This window comes from Lytechinus variegatus, chromosome 10 (genome assembly GCF_018143015.1).
Source record: "Lytechinus variegatus isolate NC3 chromosome 10, Lvar_3.0, whole genome shotgun sequence".
NCBI classification, from domain to species: domain Eukaryota; kingdom Metazoa; phylum Echinodermata; class Echinoidea; order Temnopleuroida; family Toxopneustidae; genus Lytechinus; species Lytechinus variegatus.
Window position 1 is genome coordinate 24,147,999 of NC_054749.1, and position 19,106 is coordinate 24,167,104.

Consider the following 19,106-nt stretch of genomic DNA (forward strand, 5'->3'; position numbering starts at 1 on the left):
TGTTGTTGTTGTGATGATGCTGATGATGATGATGATGATGATGAAGACGGTGAAGATGATGATGATGGGGATGATGATGGTGATGATGATGATGATGATGATGATGATTAAGATGACAGTAACAATAATATTAACCATATGCGGCTATCATGCGAAGCCCCCCTCCCCATGAAATTAATATAGATGTACAAAACTCGCCAATCAAAATGCGAGCGCACAGCGCTAGCTGATACGATTTGACCTGAAAAGGAATATTTTGAGAACTTTATGGAATACACGAAGAGAATAGGTACTGGACAAATCAAAGAATAGTGCTCAGCGCGATCAATGTTATTATTCTGACTATAAAACGGACATTTTACAGAAAACTTTTAAAAATCAATTTGTAAATCAAACAACATAATGAAAGCTCATTGTGCTAGAAATGTTTGTATATTGACTTCAAAACTTAATATCTTAAGCCCCATATCAGCCTATTGAGAAGATAATCTAGAACAGGCAACGCAAGCATGAAGCGAAAATATTGACATGAAAGATTCTTCCGCTCACGTTATTTTATTCAATCGTCTTCCTCCCTCATTTTTCCTCTTCCATTTTCTCCTCTTTTTCTCTTTTCTTTCCTTACTAATTTCTTCTTTTTTTTTGCTCCTTCCACAAAAAGTGGAGGGGGCGGGATTTGATATTGTGTGCCTTCTTTCAAATAAGTTCCCCTGGGAGTTCCACCCATGATTGTTACCAACAAGAAACCACTTTAAGATGGTTGGATTATGTCAGATCATCAGAATATAAAGGAAAAAGCAAGAATTCCTACGCAAAACCATCACCATATCACGAAGTTGCATTTTGTATTCTAATGCAACCATAAAAAAGGATGCAAAAGGTAATCTTGTGTACTGGTGGCGTCTAGTAAAGTTACATTTTTTACTGGTTAACAAGCGTAATCATAAAATAGAAGCCCAATTTTATGGTTTAAATTTGATATCATAACCCGAATTCAACAATTTTCTGTTATATTTTGGTTATGCAACTGTGATAAAAAAAATCATTCATTACAAAGGCCTGTCATTCTGTTTAATAATGATACCAACATGCTTATAAAAAAGAGCGCAAATCACTGCCAAATGCGTCCGTATGAGCCCAATGTGACCTTATCAAATAGGCTTTAGCCCCGCGGCCTTTACAGCACGGTGGCAATATTTTCAAGGAATAAATTCTTGTCAGGCGCCCATTTACCTCACCTGGGTTGAGTGCAGCACAATTTAGATTAATTTGTAGCCGAAGGAAATTAAAGCATGGCTGGGATTCGACCCACCACCCTATGGCTCGTATTCTGAAGTCAGGTTTAACTTAGACCATGGTCTAACTCAGTGCTAAAATTATAGGAATCCAAAAGTGTCCAAATTTTTATTAAGTTGTAAGTTTCTTATGTTTACTGTGCTCTTTCCTGACACATGGTGAAGACAATCATCTTGTCATACTTCCTAGATTATTATGAATGATTTGAGAGCCAAATGAGCTGAAATATGATATCTCTAATGTTAGTTATTTATGTAGAAATTGGCTATCCATACTTAAACCGCAACTTTAAACCTGAGATTAAGTTAAACCCGACTTCAGAATACTGGCCTCTGTTTCAAAGCCAGAAGACTAATCCACTGGACCATAATACTCCACTATGTAAGTACCAGCCTTGCAACCGGTTTGTTTGGTTGTAAGCAACCACTTATGAATGATTGAATATTCATGAATCAAATGGAGGATCTTTGTGATGGGTGCATTTTATTCATTTATTGTTCTAGAAAAAAACAATACTGCCCAATCGATTATAATTGGTCAGATTTGGACTTTTCGCCATGATTGAAATAAAAATGTAAACGTTTGTTGTATTGTATCTTGGTTTCAATTGTAAATAAAATAACCCAGTTTTAATGTTATCATTTTGTTACATTTCAACCAACAGGGCAATCTGTAATTGTAACCCCTTTTAACTCTCACTATACAGTGCGTATCAAAAAAGGGTTTACACTTAGAACAGATCCTGTAAAATCATATATTTGTAATATCCTGAGGATTTTTCACATTTTAACATAGATACAGATCCATTTAAGCAATTAAATGACGATTTAACTGTCGAAGAATATTTCCGCTTGAGTGAGCACCACTTACGTGTGAAAAGTTAGTGAAAATGATTTGCGCAGAACTTTGAATAGTTGTGCGAATAAAAGTAGACCTTAATCATGAAGAACACGTGGAATTAAGCTAGTAAAATTGATTTGAAGATATATTTTACCTTTTTAAACTTGTTTTCTTGCCCAAAACACTTCGAAGAGTGCATTGCACCCACCCCACTCCCCCACACACCGAGGCCATCGTGATGATATGTGCTTAACACTGAGCTGTGATTTACATAAAATGGCTTAGGCTTGATTTACATTTTGTTAGTCATTGCCAAGGTTGGGAAATGTATTGAGAAACGATTATTAAATGTGCTATGTTGATATATATATATATATATATATATGAATGAATTTTTTCTGCTATTTTTTGTAACAATTAAATAAAAATATCAGATATAAATATATTTTAATTAGATTATTAGATTGTATATATGTATATGTTATTTATTATATCATTTACTTTTGTTATGGTAGGAAAAAAAAATGATTTCACTTGTATATGATTTTATTGGAATGTGGAAATAAATAAATCAAATCAAATGAAAAATGAAATGTAAACCCACTTTAAATGATAAAAACTTAGTGAAAAAATGCTGGAGATGTCTAATATAAACTTTTGTTCAGATTCAGTTATGTTCTCAGAAATTTGTATTTGGGTGGCAAAATTTTTTAAAATGCTTGCATGTCTCCGTTTTATTTCAAATGGCTAAAAGTGCAAGGGAAATGTATGAGAAATGTTCCGCAGGGTAAGTTTGATTTCGCCCTTTCCCCTCGACACAGCGTGAAAATTAGCATTTCTGCGCAAACAGATTTCTGCGTGCTTTACAAAAATGGACAGTGCTCACTCAGGTGTAACATTCTGTCAAAACTTTTACTTTCATTGGATAGATGAGACCGAAACCCAAGATTATAATGTGAAAAAATTACCCACATGTTGTATATTCTTAAATTCCCAGGGCTTTTTCAAAGTGTCAACTTTTTTGGATACGCACTGTATAAAGTCGGAGGCAGTTTCTGATAAATCGTAACAGAAGGAAACATCTCTTAATGGTTACATTTTGGTTAAAATTGCATTTTTTTTGTAAAGGTAGTATTTTTCTTCATACAAACGTAAGAAAAATCAAACAAATTATTGCACGTTTTGTCACAATTGTGCCCCTCGATCTGTGTAAATTTGAATAAAGCGTTTTCACGGAGAGTTTCTCGCGGTTTTAATTCACACAAATTATTGCACGTTTTGTCACAATTGTGCCCCTCGATCTGTGTAAAAAGTTGAATAAAGCGTTTTCATGGAGAGTTTCAAGCGTTTTGATTTACACAAGTATGATAATATTTCGGTACACCGAAAATAGTTATGCATCATGGAATGGAGTTCTTAGGAGTCTTACAATCTGATTAACGAATTGCTTCTTTGAATATATAGACACACCCTTTTTACTTTTCTCACACAATGCAGCAGTGGTAACCCTATAAAAGATCGGACAATGCTAGCTTTACTGGTTGTCATGGCAACAGGTAAAAACTTATTTATAAAAAGGGCCATAGTATAAAGGTTATCTGAAGGTGAGGTGGAAAGTATAGCACACACACTTACATCCTTTTGATATAAGTTTTAATGAAAAAATATAGACTAGACGACATCAGGTAAGAGTGTCAGCTAAGAGTGGCAGGGGTACAAATAGCAGAGATAAAAAATCAGAAGAAGAAGAAGAAGAAGTAGAAGAAGAAGAAGAAGAAGAAAAGGAAGACGAAGAAGGAGAAGAGAAGGAAGAAGAAAAAGAAGATGAAGAAGAAGAAGAAGAGGAGGAGGAAGAAAAAGAAAAAGAAGAAGAAACAAGAAGAGAAAAAAAGAGATAAAAAATAAAAAGGCAAAAATAGGATGGAATTTATTGACCAGTAAAATATTAACTCCCTCTTCGCGCTCGCTTTGTTTCTTTAAAGAGATACAGCATTGCTCATAACGATTATCTGCCTTAAACAGTTAAATTGGCCTACCCAATTTCCAAGACGATCTTCCAGAGTGGTGTATATATTCTGTCAAAATATATATACACCAGTCCGGAAGTGTGATGACAGCAAATTCTTTAATTCACTCATCCAATTTACAGCCACTTTCCATGTCGGAGGAACAACATCGTCATGCTCGACAAACTACAACCTTAATTACACCATTTGGCTGCCGTTCCCTTGCTCGCGGAAAGAGGTAGGTGGGGATCTGATTCAGACCATTCCAAAGGAGTACTTCCCGGAACTGCCAAGCATCCTCATCAACTCCACGTCACCCGATGAGTGTTCAGCACTTACTGAGAAAGCAATATTGAGTCTCTGTCGCATTCCAGGTAAGTTCAAAATCTAGTGTATAGCATGCGTGTAATCGGAAATAGAAACAAGAGAAGGGGAATAAGGTCGTGGCAAGATGGGTAAGCAGTAGTATTCATTTCATGAGATTTTTGTCCATCAGGGGGAACGAGATGACCCATAATTGGCTCCTGTACAAAATTCAAAAGTTGAGGAGGGAGGGGGTTGGAACTTGACCCCTCCACCTGGGATTGCCACAATGAACATATCTTTGGAAGAGTCTATTGCCTGACCATTAGCCTTTTTTATTTCTGTTTTTATTACAGCAAATTAAAATAAATCACAAAATTAATAAATGATTATTAGGTGATTGCAAATCACATAAACACAAGTTAATTACACAAAAAAGACAAAATAAAAACGATAATAATAAAAAAAACCTACCCACTTATCACCCCCACCCCCAAAATATGAATGCGGCAGCCTGGCCATTAGCCTTAATAATCAGCCCCTATTAATAAAAGCCAGACCGAAAGCCTCACTATATGCAGTCATTGGTTTCGCTGAGACTATGTCTGACTCCACTGATAACCTCAATCTTTTGAGGAAAAAAAAAGTTGTAAAAATGTTCCCAAACTCATCAAATTAGACTGATTTTTCTTTCTACTCTCTACAAACCTAGATTATATACATACATACATACATACATACATACATACACACACGCACGCACCCTCACACACACACCCACACATACACACACACACACATATATATATATATTCATAAATATTTATACAAGAATTTCATTTTATTTCGTTTATTTCCATTTTCAACAATTAGAATTTGCTTTGTACATTTTGACATAAAAATAACAAAACATATTTGAGGTATCTCTGTCAACAAAATTATATTCAAGATTATTACATATCAGGTTGGAGGAGGCTGCTAAAAAGCGGAGCTTGTAGAGTTCAGCCTCCTAATAAATATTCTTGAAGTTACATAGCATATGAAAATCAAAATATCAACTTGAGCATAAACCAGTTTAATTAAAAAGAAATAGGGGAAATTAAAATAGATAAAGAAATAAGAAAAAAGGAGAGATTAAAGGTCTCCAGAATCCAGTCCCAGCACTCACAAACGGACCCAACAAAAGAGATGAAAAACTGTACGTCTCAAGATAATCATGTTTGATTAAAAAATTATACAAGGGTTTGAGTGATGAAGAGTTAATTCATTGGTTATTTTGGAGAAATTTTTGTACTTCTATTTGAAAGAATTTAGGCCTGGTGTTTCTATTGATGTTATTTCTGATAGGTCCCCAGAGTCTAGGGCCTTCAAAAATAAAATTGACTTTGCAAGGATGGTCGGAAGGTGGAAGAAAAAACTTAACTTTGTTGATAACACCAAAATTGCGTGAAATTGTACGATATATAAAGTAAATAAGTGTTATCCAAGATAATTTGCTGTCTATTATGAGAGCTAAAAATTTGTTGTAGTAACAACTTCAATGTCTTTGTTGTCCAGTTTAATATTAATGGCAATTGTTCTAAAGAATTGCTAAGAAGCATGCATTTCGTTTTTTGTACATTAATTGACAATTTGTTAGCCCTGATCCATTTTACTAACTTATCCACCCGCTTATCCAGTTCAGTGTTCAGTACATTAATTAAAATATCGGGGTTAGGAAGAGAGTATAGAGTACATTTGAATCATCTGCAAAAAGGACATAAGATAATATTTCAGAGGAGTTCTAAATGTCATTTATATAGATTATAAATAAAAGTGGGTCCAGGAGGCTGCCTTGGGGAACACCCCAGTCAAAATTTTGTAGAGAAGAATTTTGTTCATTTATGCTTACGAATTCTTTACGATTTGCAAGATAGTTTCTTAACCACTCAGAGACCTTCCTACGAACTCCGTAATTTTCATGTTTGTAGAGAAGTATTTCATGATTTATAGTGTCAAAGGCCTTTGTCAATAAATGAGAGAGTGACATGAGATGTACTACGTTTTTGGCGAAATCCAAATTGAAAATCAGAAATTATATTATATTTATTCAAAAAATTTAATAATCTTGTATAGATCATCCTTTCCATAACTTTAGACAAAGTAGGCAATAAAGCTATCGGTCTATACGGTGAGTATCCAAAAAAAAGTTTACACTTATGATAAAAACTAAACTAAACTTTTGTTTAGATTCAGTTATGTCCTCAGATCCAACTGGCACAAAAAGGCTAAAGGTTGTGCTTACTAAGTGTTGAAATTTAATTTTTGGGTGGCAAAATTGTTACAAAATGCTTGAATGTATCCGTTTTATTTCAAATGATCAAAAGTCCAAGGGAAATATATGAGAAATGTTTCGCAGGGTAAGTTTGGTTTCGCCCTTTCCCCTTGACACAGCGTGAAAACGAGCATTTCTGCGCAAACAGATTTCTGCGAGCTTTACAAAAATGGACAGTGCTCACTCAAGTGTGACATTCTGTCAAAACTTCTACTTTCATTGGATAGATGAGACCCAAACCCAAGATTACATGTGAAAAAATTACCAACTTGTATATTTTTTTAATTCCCAGGGCTTTTTCAAAGTGTAAACTTGTTTTTGGATACGCACTGTATAGTTACATACATTAATCTTTTCTCCTTTTTTGTGCACTGGTATTATCTTTTATATTTTCATATAGTCTGGCACGACGCCATTACCTAAAGGTTAAATATGTTACTAATGGATCAACAATATATTCTATAATATTTTCAAATAAAATGTTGTCAATACCATCGTGACTGTGGCTTTTTTTATTTGTTCACTATATCTATTATTTCATTATTTTATTATTTTATTATTTTATACTGGTACTAAAAATAAAGATTTAGGGTTTGGTTGGTGAATGAAATCCGTAAATTTCTTTTGTGTTAATGGTATATTGTCTGACTTTTTCCAATTTGTGTGAAGTATTGATTACATATGAGCTATACAAAAAGATTCATGAATTTCAACATTATTGTGCTTTATGAACAAGGGAGATCAGGCCTATCGTTATGAAGAAACAGGAGAGGGATATTTTAAATAAATAAATTGATTAAAGGGGTACTCCGGTCACAAAATATTTATAGATAAATACGGATGCCAGGGGGAGAAGAAAATTTTCCTAAACAAGAAAATTTGTCCAAGCATGATTTTTGTTTGAATTACAATAACGTTATGTAGGTTAATCTTTATGATGGAAGGTGTTTAATTCTTGTTATACAATGTTGAAAAATGATCATACTTTACTTTTGTTATTTTGAAATGTCGAAATACAAAGTCAAAGTTGGAGAAGAACTGTATTCTGGTTATTAATCTTTGTCCAATTTCCCCTTATACCTCTATCTAGACTGTATCAGCAACCCTTGTCAGAATGGTTGGTGTGAGGAGACTAAGAAAAACTACAGATGCCACTGTCCTCCAGGTTTCTATGGACTTCACTGTGAAAGAGGTATGAACTGGAAAAACCTTACATGGGGGCCGCTGGGGCAATTTCGCCCCAGAAATGCCCCCAAAACTAAAACTATTAAAAAAAACCTTGGAAAATTCTCATTCTCTACAGTGTTACAGCTTCTAATGTTGTAGATTTAGGCAGTATGTTGTGAAAAGTAGCCCCCCAAAGTAAATGAATAAATAAACAAGCAAAAATAGAAAAATAAGCTGTAGGGAATAATTTATTTTATTTTATTTTTTTATTTATTTATTTTTTTTTTGGGGGGTGGGGTCATTTCTTTTTGCTTTCTTCAAACCCTGGTCTTTCTGCGCGTACACTCTAAAAACAAATGAGTCAAAAATAACTACTTAATAGGGTCAGCTGGGTGCAACTGTTATTCTAGTCATATTTGACTATTTTCTGGTCATATTTTACTAGAACAGAGTTATTTCTGACTAAAATATCAGTAATTGCCATATCAGTTGATCCCAGCTGACTACTGGTCTAGTCAATTTGATTGATTTGTTTTAAGAGTGTACTTTTTAAGGCGGGATCCAGGTGGAAGAGGAAATTCTACTCGTTACAGGTCATTTGTCTATCATAATTATTTCTGCTTTATTATGTATTTACACAATGTTTGCTTTTGGGAAACATCGATATTTCTCCAGTCTTCTTTTATTTTGGAACACATTGTATAATTCCTCACAATTTAATGTCACCCTATCGAATCTCTGTTTGCAGTTGTTGAGGGCCTTGTGCAAGTTTCAACTGATGAATCACTTACTGTCCCCATAGTAACCTCAACCATGGCAATGACATCAGTATCAGGTAGGAGTGATAAAAATGAATGTTATGATTAAGTTAATGATTATTATTATACTTGTGTATAAATAGTCATTAGTATATATTTTTTATCATCTTGTTGCATGAAGTTTTCTTTGAAAGAAATATATCGTGATATGCATGAAGGTATCTTTTATTTGGAGATTCTGTAAACTAAATGGAATTTGAGAAAATGTGTATCAGAATATTCAATACCCCCGTTGTACCTTATGACCTTTGTTACAGTCAATGAAAGCGATCAACCAACTGAGGTACCTGTTATTACTCCTGGAATTACCAACACATCTGCAGGTGGGAAGATTTTAACTAAAACACAAATGCAAAAGTTTCATATGCATTTTATTTCATGAAATTACAATTTTTTTAATTGATAAAAAATTGATTCTATATATGTAGTATGTGTTAACACTTGGATAATCAGGAGGTATTTTCATTGTGATCTATAGCTTGATTTGCGACAAAGCAAGGCATGGCTGCAATAAATGAATCCAGATGACACTGATGTCATAATCAAATTATATGCAAATATCTTTTCAATGAAATGAACTTGAGAATACAAAAAAATGCTTCTTAAACAATTTTTAATGTTGATTATTGACTTTTTTGCATTGCAACCATTGTAGGATTATAACATATCATTGACATCTGGATTTATTCATTGCAGTCATGCCTACTTTGATGCAAATCAAAAGTTACATCTCTTCAAAGAATACCTATACTGATTATCCAAGCGTGGAGACATACCAAATTAATATACATGTAATCATTTAAGAGAAGATACTCTTTCTGGCCATAAGAATGTGAGGTGTTAAGTTTTCTTTACTCACACGGCACACAAAGAAATTGAATCAATATAATTTTCGAATTTCTAATGTATTTCTTTGTTTTGGATGAAAATTGTCAGATATAATACTTTACACATCATACACACCAAGAAATATATTTATTTTAATCAGTGAAAATTAAAGTAAACATGTTGTTGACTATAAACCCAATGCTTCTTTTCAAAATTCTCACATTTTCCCATGCAGCCTTCAGGGATGCTGATGCTGTTGTGCAACTTAAACGCAAAGGCAAAGTTTACTTGACAGATGTGAAGGATGAAAGGGTCTATATTGCTGATATAGGGAATTACTCTTTCACTGCACTGAACGAAAATGATCCCATTCGTGCCGCGGACATCGCTTTTGATGAGACCAACCAGAAACTCTTCTGGATAAACTCTCGGGATAATATAATTTACCGTGGCAGCTGGGATATGGCGGAAAGCATACCTGTTTCCATCGGCCACCATTATGGTAATGATGAAACTATTGATACCTTTTCTTTGCCTTTGCACACGTACCTTAACTGAACTAAACTTAACTAACGAATGTTTTGGTGATTCAACTTCAACCAATAGGAGCAATTGCATCCCTGTTTCATAAAGGTTATTATTGATGTTGCCATCCAATGGTTACTTGCATGGAATCATTGATTTTGGAATGGAATCTTATTCAGTTATTATTACTATTATTGTCATTATTATTATTATTATTACTGTTAATATTATAATTATTATTATTATTATTATTAGTAGTAGTAGTGGTGGTGGTTGTATAGTAGTAGTAGTAGTAGTAGTAGTAGTAGTAGTAGTAGTAGTAGTAGTAGTAGTAGTAGTAGTAGTAGTAGTAGTAGTAGTAGTAGTAGTAGTAGTAGTAGTAGTAGTAGTAGTAGTAGTAGTAGTAGTAGTAGTAGTAGTAGTAGTACTACTACTACTACTACTACTACTACTACTTCTACATTAAGCCATAGTTTTGAGCACATGGATTTTTGGCAAAACTACTGTATAAGCCCAATCATCATTAGATTTCAAAACACTATACCTAGCAGTCAGATATTCCATTGCTGCTTCTATAGGCCCATGGAATTATTGCAAGGTATGTAAACATGCATGAAATATTACAAACATTTACAAAATATGTTGCATAAGAGGTTGATTTACCTTTCCCCTTTGTTTCCATGTTGAGTAATACTTAAGTTGCTTTGTTATCATCATCGTAATTTTATTATCAATATCTTCATAATATTGCAGACCGAGCATCGATCTCTCTCAATGAGAGAGAAAAGCAGATCTTTTGTGTATTTCATGGCGGCAGTAAGATTTCTCGCATCGATCATGATAACCCAAACACAAGGGATGAATACGTTCTACATGATCTTACGGACCCCAGCAATATAATAGTGGCCGAAGATATCGGGTAACTGATATTTTGATTATTCTTATTCTTTGAAAGCTAGTGTCCTATGCTTCTTTTTATACCTTAGGTGGTTGCTGCCCCCCCCCCGCCGCCTGTTACGAAACTGAGTCTCCCTGCTGATCGAGTTCGAAACAAAACAAAACAAGAGGACCGCCTTTGGCAGTCTCACCTGCATTACGCGATTCAATATAGCAGCAGTGCTGACTTTGAAAACAGCTATTGAATAATTATTCACAAAAGAAAACACTCATATGATAATAAAATACTACGTCCATTTACCCAAAATGACCTTTGACCATGATCATGTGACCTAAAACGTGTGCAAAACAATCATTTATACTTGATTACGGCCCTTATGTCCATATTCAATGAACTACATGTATAGATCCATAAACTTCTAAGTTATGATTCAAATTCAACAAATACCCCAAAGTTCATTGCTCTTCAATGACCTTTGAACTTGGTCACGTGACCTAAAACGCGCACAGGATATTCAGATATACATGGTTACTCTATTTAATATGTCCAAGTTTCATGAACTAGATCCATAAACTTTCAAAGTTGTGATGATAGTTTCACAAGTATACCCCAGCATTATCAAAGTTCTTTGACCCTAAATGACCTTAAACCTTGGTCAGGTGACCTGAAAATCTAATCGATCTTATGTCTTAGTTTCATAAACTAGATCCATAAATTTTTAAAGTTATGTGAACAATTCCACAAACACCAACAACATGGCCAAAGTTCGTTGACCCTAATTGACCTTTGAACTTGGTCATGTTACCTCAAAATATCAGGCAGGATCTTTAGTTATACACCACTACCCTAATGTAGAAGTTTATGAACTAAGTCCATATACTTTCTAAGTTATGATGACATTTCAAAAACTTAACCTTGGTTAAGATTTCGACATTGATTCCCCCAACATGGTCTAAGCTCATTGACCCTAAATGACCTATGTCTTGTAAACTGAAACTCGGGCAGGATGTTCAGTAATACTTGATCACCCTTATGTGTAAGTTCCATGAACTAGATTCAGATACTTTTTAAGTTATGATGACATTTCAAAAACTTACCCTTGGTTATGATTTCAATGTTGACGACGAAAAGAGATGTTTGAGGGATCATTTTCAAACTTGTCTTATGAGTGCACGGGCGCGTCGTGGTCTAGTGGTTCTGACCCTCGCCTTTCAAACAGAGGGTCGTGGGTTCGAATCCTAGCCATGGCGTGTTTTCCTTCAGCAAGAAATTCATCCACACTGTGCTGCACTCGACCCAGATAAGGTGAATGGGTACCAGGCAGGATTAACTCCTTGCATGCACTTAGCGCCGGTGATGGTACACTGTAAAAAATGCGGTGTTAAAACTGACACCAATTGGTGTTAATAGAGGACCACACCCTGAGGTGTTAAAATAACACCCTAGAGATTAAACGTAACACCAAAGAGTGTAAATGTAACAACAAAATGTGTTGTAATAACACCTATAGGTGTAAAACTAACACCACCAATTTAACACCGGTGTAAAATAACTGGTGTGGTCCTCTATGTACACCGGTTAACACCACAGTTTTTGCTGCGTAGCTCGAGCTAAAGCCGGGATAATAATAGCAAGCGCTTTGTATCCTCAGGCAAAACGCGCTATATAAGTCCAGCTGCTATTATTATTATATTGGTGGAATAGTATGATAAGACTTTAGGGTCATGGGGTCAAAGATGAGAGATGACAGAGGTCATTAAATCCATTGCAATCAACATTTTGATGATTAATCTTCAAACTTTGTTCATATAAGTATAATGCCAAAAAACAATCAGACTACATTTTGGGGTCATGGGATCAAAGGTAGCAGAGGTTGCATATTTGGAGAGTATGTCTTTCATCAAAATGTTGTTGTTGTCAGATCTGACAATTTTGTGTGTTTTTTTTTTTGTATTAACATACTTTGGCAGATAAAATATCAGACATGCTCCCCTTAAATTAATATCCTACCCCTGTGGGAATGTCGAAAAAAAACAGCACCAAAAAATATTAGAGTAAAAGATGAATGCAAAAAGCAGTTAACAAACTCTGCGTCATATGCTGGCCTTACTTTATAGCTGTAAGTTTTTGACCTAATTTAATTGAACTACACTCTAAAAATGAAGTGCTAATTTAACACTTAATGTCCTTGTATAGTGACTCCACTTTGAGTGCTGATTTGTCATTCAAATTTGAACTAGAAAATCGGCACTCAAAGTACAGTCACTATACAGTGCGTCCCAGAAAAAAAAACGAAACCGAGATTTATCGATGATTTATCATAACTTAATCACAAATACAATAGACAAATGACCTACCAATGTAAAGCTTAGAATCTCCTCTTTCATCTGATATTACTTTGAAGGAAGGATACCCAAAAAACTCATTTGGCGGGGGGTATCTGAATTTCAAAAAGAAAATCACATGCCTAAAAAGTTCAATATCTGCTCTTTTATTTGATACCTTAATCACAAAAAATGGTCAAGAAGTAAAAAAGTTATGTTCCCTCGAAACAATGCATCCATTTCCATAATTTCATTAAATAAACGTGCTTTCCCCGGTTTCCCACAGAAGCTATCGCATGGTTAACAAAAGACTTAATGCATGGTTGATCGTCAGCAAAACGGAGTGTCGAGTGAGTTTGAACGCTAGCCTGTAAAACCTCTTCATTTTATGAAATTATTAAAATTCAAGCCTTATTTCAAATAACCAGAACTTTGTTATTTCTTGACCATTTTCCGTAATTGAGGTATCAAATCAAAGAGCAGATATTGAACTTTAAAAAAATGTTGTTTTCTTTTTGAAACCCAGATACAGCCCGCCAAATGACTTTTTGGTATCCCCTCTTCAAATTGTTTTTGCTCATTCATGCGTGAATGAGAAATAATCTAAGTAATTTCAGATGAAAGAGGAGATTCTCAGCTTTATAATGGTAGGTAATTTGTCTATTGATGAATCTCGGTTTCGTTTTTTTGTGGGACGCACTGTACAAGGACACTAACTGCGAAATTAGAGCACTTCATTTTTTAGAGTGTACCAGCACAATAATATTTGACTTCCTGATTATTTTGATATTTTCCCTCTTATATTATATTTTAAAAATCTGATATTGTACATTTCAATATCTATGGATTTTAAATTAAAAGTATATCTTTTTATTTAAATTGACCCTTTACCGTCATTTTTTTTATTTAACAAAAGTTTGCCCTAAACAGATTATATACATGTTAATGTGCTGATTTGCAGAGGCCCATGGGGGTAAAATTTGAAAATGACATCAAAGGTTAGTAATCTTCAGAAAAAGGTACATTATAAAAATGGGACTTCGAAAAAAGGTACATTATAAAAATGGGACTCCGGAAAAAGGTACATTATAAAAATGGGACTTAGCAGTTGGACTATTAAAAAAAGTAATATTGCTTTTCTTCAGGTATCTTTATTTCACGCAGAATCGCCGAGCAATATACCGCTGGAAATATAATTCTCATAACGATGATTATGAACTTCTCAAGAACATCGAGACTGGAGATATTGATGCAATGGCAGTAGATATTGGAGGCAAGTACGAAGAGAATAGTGGCAAACTGCAGTCTAAACACAGTTTGTACACTGTAAAAAACTGTGGTGTTAAAACTGACACCAATTGGTGTTAATAGAGGATCACACCCTGAGGTGTTAAAATTACACCCTAGAGATTGAACACAACACCAAAGAGTGTAAATGTAACAACCAGAGGTGTTGTAATAACACCTATAGGTGTAAAACTAACACCACCAATTTAACACCGGTGTAAAATAACTGGTGTGGTCCTCTATGTACACCGGTTAACACCACAATTTTTGCTGTGTAGGCCCACATCTTTAATACTAAAATAAATAAATAATAATAATAATAAAACAGATATGAATTAATTAGAGGACATATATATATAAGTGCCAGTCCTTCACTGGTGATGATGACTTTGTTAAGTTTTTAAAATGTTATAAAATATTACTTTTACTCCATCAGCTTAAAAATACTGGAATGATTTGCCACTTATAATTACGCAGTCTCCATCTCTAACAATTTTAGACAGACATTAAAAAACCCATCTCTTTCGCAGTTTAAAGATTACATAATTCCATTTTATTAATTCATTGTAAGCTCTCTGGGTCAAAATTGGAAAAGAGCGGTATATGTAATTATTAATAGTGATAGTAATAATACCGATATAATAAATTTGAAATATAGGGAAGTAGTTCAAAATTGGGGGTTAGTTTATCCCATCTGAAGTATAGCAGTGGGGTATAATTATAACGAGAGATAATGTCAAGCACAAAGTTGTTAGCGCCCCCCTTCCCCCCGCCAAAAAAATCTATTTTCTGAACCAATCAAATTTTTTGACAAATTTTGAGCCAAAATAAAAATAGGTCCATTGTATGTGAACATAAGTTTTAGAATCGCACTGGTCACATCATACAATATTTGATAAATGATACGTGAGAAGTGACATCACAAGATATTAATCATAATACCATTATATAGTCAAGATTTCATAAGTTTTCCCCTCAAATTTTCACCCTTTTTGAGATGTGCATTTATTTCAAGAACGGTGCGATTTGTCTCACTGTGTCCTAACGTTACGTTTGAAAAATATCCCCGAGCTTTATCGCTTCCTATATCTATGGCCTACCAGACTTTAAGAGAGATAAAACATTTCATCTATTTTTCTTTCTTTCAAACCTAGAAACAATTAGAATAATGAGAAAGTGGGTCTTCATTGATCGCGGATTAATAAATGACTTTTCATTGTCTTTGCAGCGGAGAAAATTATCGTATCTGACTATACCAGGGCGAGGGTCATTGTCATGAACTTGAATGGAAATAAGTTATTTTCATTATCAGACTACAATATAGCTGACATCGTACCCTACGAAGAGGACTTTTTCTTGATAGGACAGGGGATTAGCAAAGAAGATGTTATGCTGAAGTTTGATGACGATGAATATTCATTTTCAAGTGTGAAGATTCCGGAAGGTATCAACAGAAAATCAAGGATTGAAATCGCCAAAGTAGAGGCTTCGTAAGGAAAAATTATTTTTTTCATATCGTATTAAGCCTACCAAATACCTTCAATGTTTGTTCACAACATGATTTAAAAAAAAAGTAAAATCACTTCATTTGAATTGTGTTTGAGAATCCATGAATATAAGTTCGAAATTTCGATGATATAGAGTATAAAGCCCATATTGTCTTAAAATTGAAGAGGATCATGTAACTGCCACGTCATGTCACCACAATGATTAGTTAGGAATTAAAGTCACTTTTTTACCAGTTAAGTGAACAGGTGAAGAGAACTTACTGTCACAATGACTTTCTAAAGGTAATAATTATTGGACTGTTCAAATTCTGCATTGCATGATTTCCATGATTGGATATGAATATCAATTATCATAAGCACTGTAGAGATGTATCATTTTTAACCTTTCATACTTTATATACTTTCAGTTATATTATTAATAAGGGTAAAAAAACACTTTGATTTGAATGCTTATTTTTGGCCAGCCTTGAATGTCTTACCCTAGTTGAATAAAGTTAAATGATTTATGAACTTATTACATATTATGTCATTTGAATTAATTTATCTGTTGATATATGAGGAAGTGATGATTTAGATTTTCAAAAAGCTAAAGAAACAGATGAAAGGAAGCAAGATTTGATTTATAGGAAAGGGGTCAGAGTTCGAGGGAAATGGTGTACGCACTCAAACTTTATTTTCATCTGTTTTTCTCTTATTTAGATTTGTAGCAATTTCAATCTGTATTAGAAACAAGTTGCATGTTCTTCATTATCATTCTATATTTTTTTTTCATTCTCAATGACCGCTGTACAGTCATTTAATTCTGTGATACTTAATTTGCTTATGAGATTTATAATTGTAATTTTATTGTATATTTTCTTTGAGAAAAGACAATAAAAATGTTTTAAACAAAAACAAAAATTGTGTTCCTGAATCCAGTGACAACTGTAAACCTGCAATCCTAGAATGACGGTTGGATCTGATATGCAGAAAATAAGAGATATTCAAAGTTCGAATGGTTCAGAAAATGAGGTCGACTTCTTTCATTTTGTTATTTTTTTTAAAAAGTTTGCCTGTAAAATAAGTGCATTCATGCTTGACCCAAAGCATCAACTTTAATGTATGTAATTAGTTAAGGAACAATTTGATTTTAAATGGGGGGATTGTATTTGTGTTGTGTTTAGAAGGTCACAACTTGTATCATAAATGTATCATAGAATATCATTGATATTCCCTGCATCCAAGCAACTGGACATGGTGGATATCGTAACAACCCTTATTTTTCCAAGTCTAATTGGGGAATTATTTGGGGGCATTTTTAAACATTCCATTAAAAAAACACCTTTAATTGCACTTACATGAAATTTATTATTCTCTTAATTCAGCTCGATGTGCCTTATATGTATATAGATCAAAAGAATTATTTCCCACTTTTCTTCCATTTTGTCAATAAATAATTTTCATTTATAAATTTTCATTTGCTCTATTGTGTATACATTTCAGACATGATCATTATGAATATATAAGAAAATAAGATAACGTAAGCATTTTCAAAGTTTTTATACTTGCAATGTCCTCTTGTATATAATATCAGCGTATACATGTATATTAAAAGTGATTATTTGTAGATTTTTTGTGTGATATATGATGTATTAATGAAAAATCGTTTTTTGTTCATGTACCATGTAAGTCGACCCTTTATTCAAGCAAGTTTTCGGTCAATTTTTTCTGGTAAGTCGCATAGATTTCTGTAGTATGAAGAGATTGGATTTAGGTAGATTCACCATTATAAGAATCACTTGCCGATTAATTGTTTGGAAATATTTTTTATACTTCTTGAGTCTTGACAACACTTTAATTTAATAAAGCTTTTAACACATTCAAGGTGGAATGATTAGGCATAGATCTACTGTATCTTGCTGTACAGGATAACGTGCTTATTAAGTTAAAGGAAACCAAAACCCAAGAAGAGAAGCAATCTTATTGGAAAGAGTAAAATGAGAGGAACAATTTAAAACAAGTTTCATCAAATTTGGATGTGAAATAAGCAAGTTATGGATATTTAAAAGGTCTTCTTCTACTTTCTATGGGGATCCTCAAATTGGCAAACATGCTTCAAATTGATATAACTTCTGAAGGTTTCCATGGCGAAGAACAATAGTGTAGTAGATTTCACGGTACACCATGTATCTTTCTTGGGAAAATGTTGGCCCTGAAAAGGACCACCCAATGCTTCAAATTGGCTGATTTTGTGGACAACTCTCCACTTGTTTTGTACACAATTTTTCAGATTATCTTTCAAAGTACATATTGCCTCATCCTAAGTACAATATATGTCATGGGAATATATAATTCGCACCAAATATGTCAAGGTCAAGAGAAAATGATGTGAAATATGTAAAATAAAGGGGAAAATCTGAAAATTTGTGTATAAAACAAAAGGAGGGTTGTCCACTCACAAAATCAGCCATTTTAAAGCATGTTTGCCAATTTGAGGATCCCCATAGAAAGTTCAACAAGACTTTTTAAACATCCATAACTTGTCTATTTCATAACCGATTTTGATGAAACTTGTTTTAAATTGTTCCTCTTGTTTTACTCGTTCCAATAAGATTGCTTCTCTTCTTGGGTTTTGGTTTCCTTTAAATCTCCTATGACTGTTTAAATATGTTGGACTTTGGCAAATTCAACCTGAGATAAATTACACATCCTTTGCCAAACCTGGCATGAAAATCGCTTTGACTCTAATAGGAGTTGATTTTTTGATTCAGACTTTTTAATTATCTAAGAATGTAATTAATAGTAGCTCATAATTATATCTCATTCTCTTATTTTGATGATATCAGAGTTTAAATTTCAAAACTTTTTGTATTTTCTCATTTGCATACTGGGGAATTTTAAGAATGATTGAACTTGAACTTAAGTAGTTATTTTCAATATTTTCTGTGTGGATAAGTGCAATATTGTCAATAACCTACTCTCATTTTGCTCATGAAGCTTTATTCCCCATTAT

At 33.6% G+C, this 19,106-nt stretch overlaps 1 protein-coding gene across 1 annotated transcript; it reads left to right on the top strand.

The window, feature by feature from the left end:
• The first annotated feature begins 3,618 nt into the window (after positions 1–3,618).
• LOC121422669 lies at positions 3,619–17,500 on the top strand. The gene is made up of 9 exons (XM_041617831.1): positions 3,619–3,692; positions 4,286–4,516; positions 7,850–7,951; positions 8,675–8,761; positions 9,002–9,067; positions 9,808–10,074; positions 10,851–11,016; positions 14,465–14,592; positions 15,835–17,500. Exons 1-9 carry the CDS (start codon positions 3,662–3,664, stop codon positions 16,098–16,100), a joined length of 1,344 nt encoding a protein of 447 aa, XP_041473765.1. The 5' UTR covers positions 3,619–3,661; the 3' UTR covers positions 16,101–17,500.
• Positions 17,501–19,106: the final 1,606 nt, after the last annotated feature.

Bases quoted from the DNA above. Each gene is read 5' to 3' on its own strand.
- LOC121422669 (XM_041617831.1), top strand. From the start codon at position 3,662: ATGCTAGCTTTACTGGTTGTCATGGCAACAG. The intron at 10,075-10,850 runs GTAATGATGAAA...ATAATATTGCAG, and splicing joins TTCCATCGGCCACCATTATG to ACCGAGCATCGATCTCTCTC. The intron at 14,593-15,834 runs GCAAGTACGAAG...TTGTCTTTGCAG, and splicing joins AATGGCAGTAGATATTGGAG to CGGAGAAAATTATCGTATCT.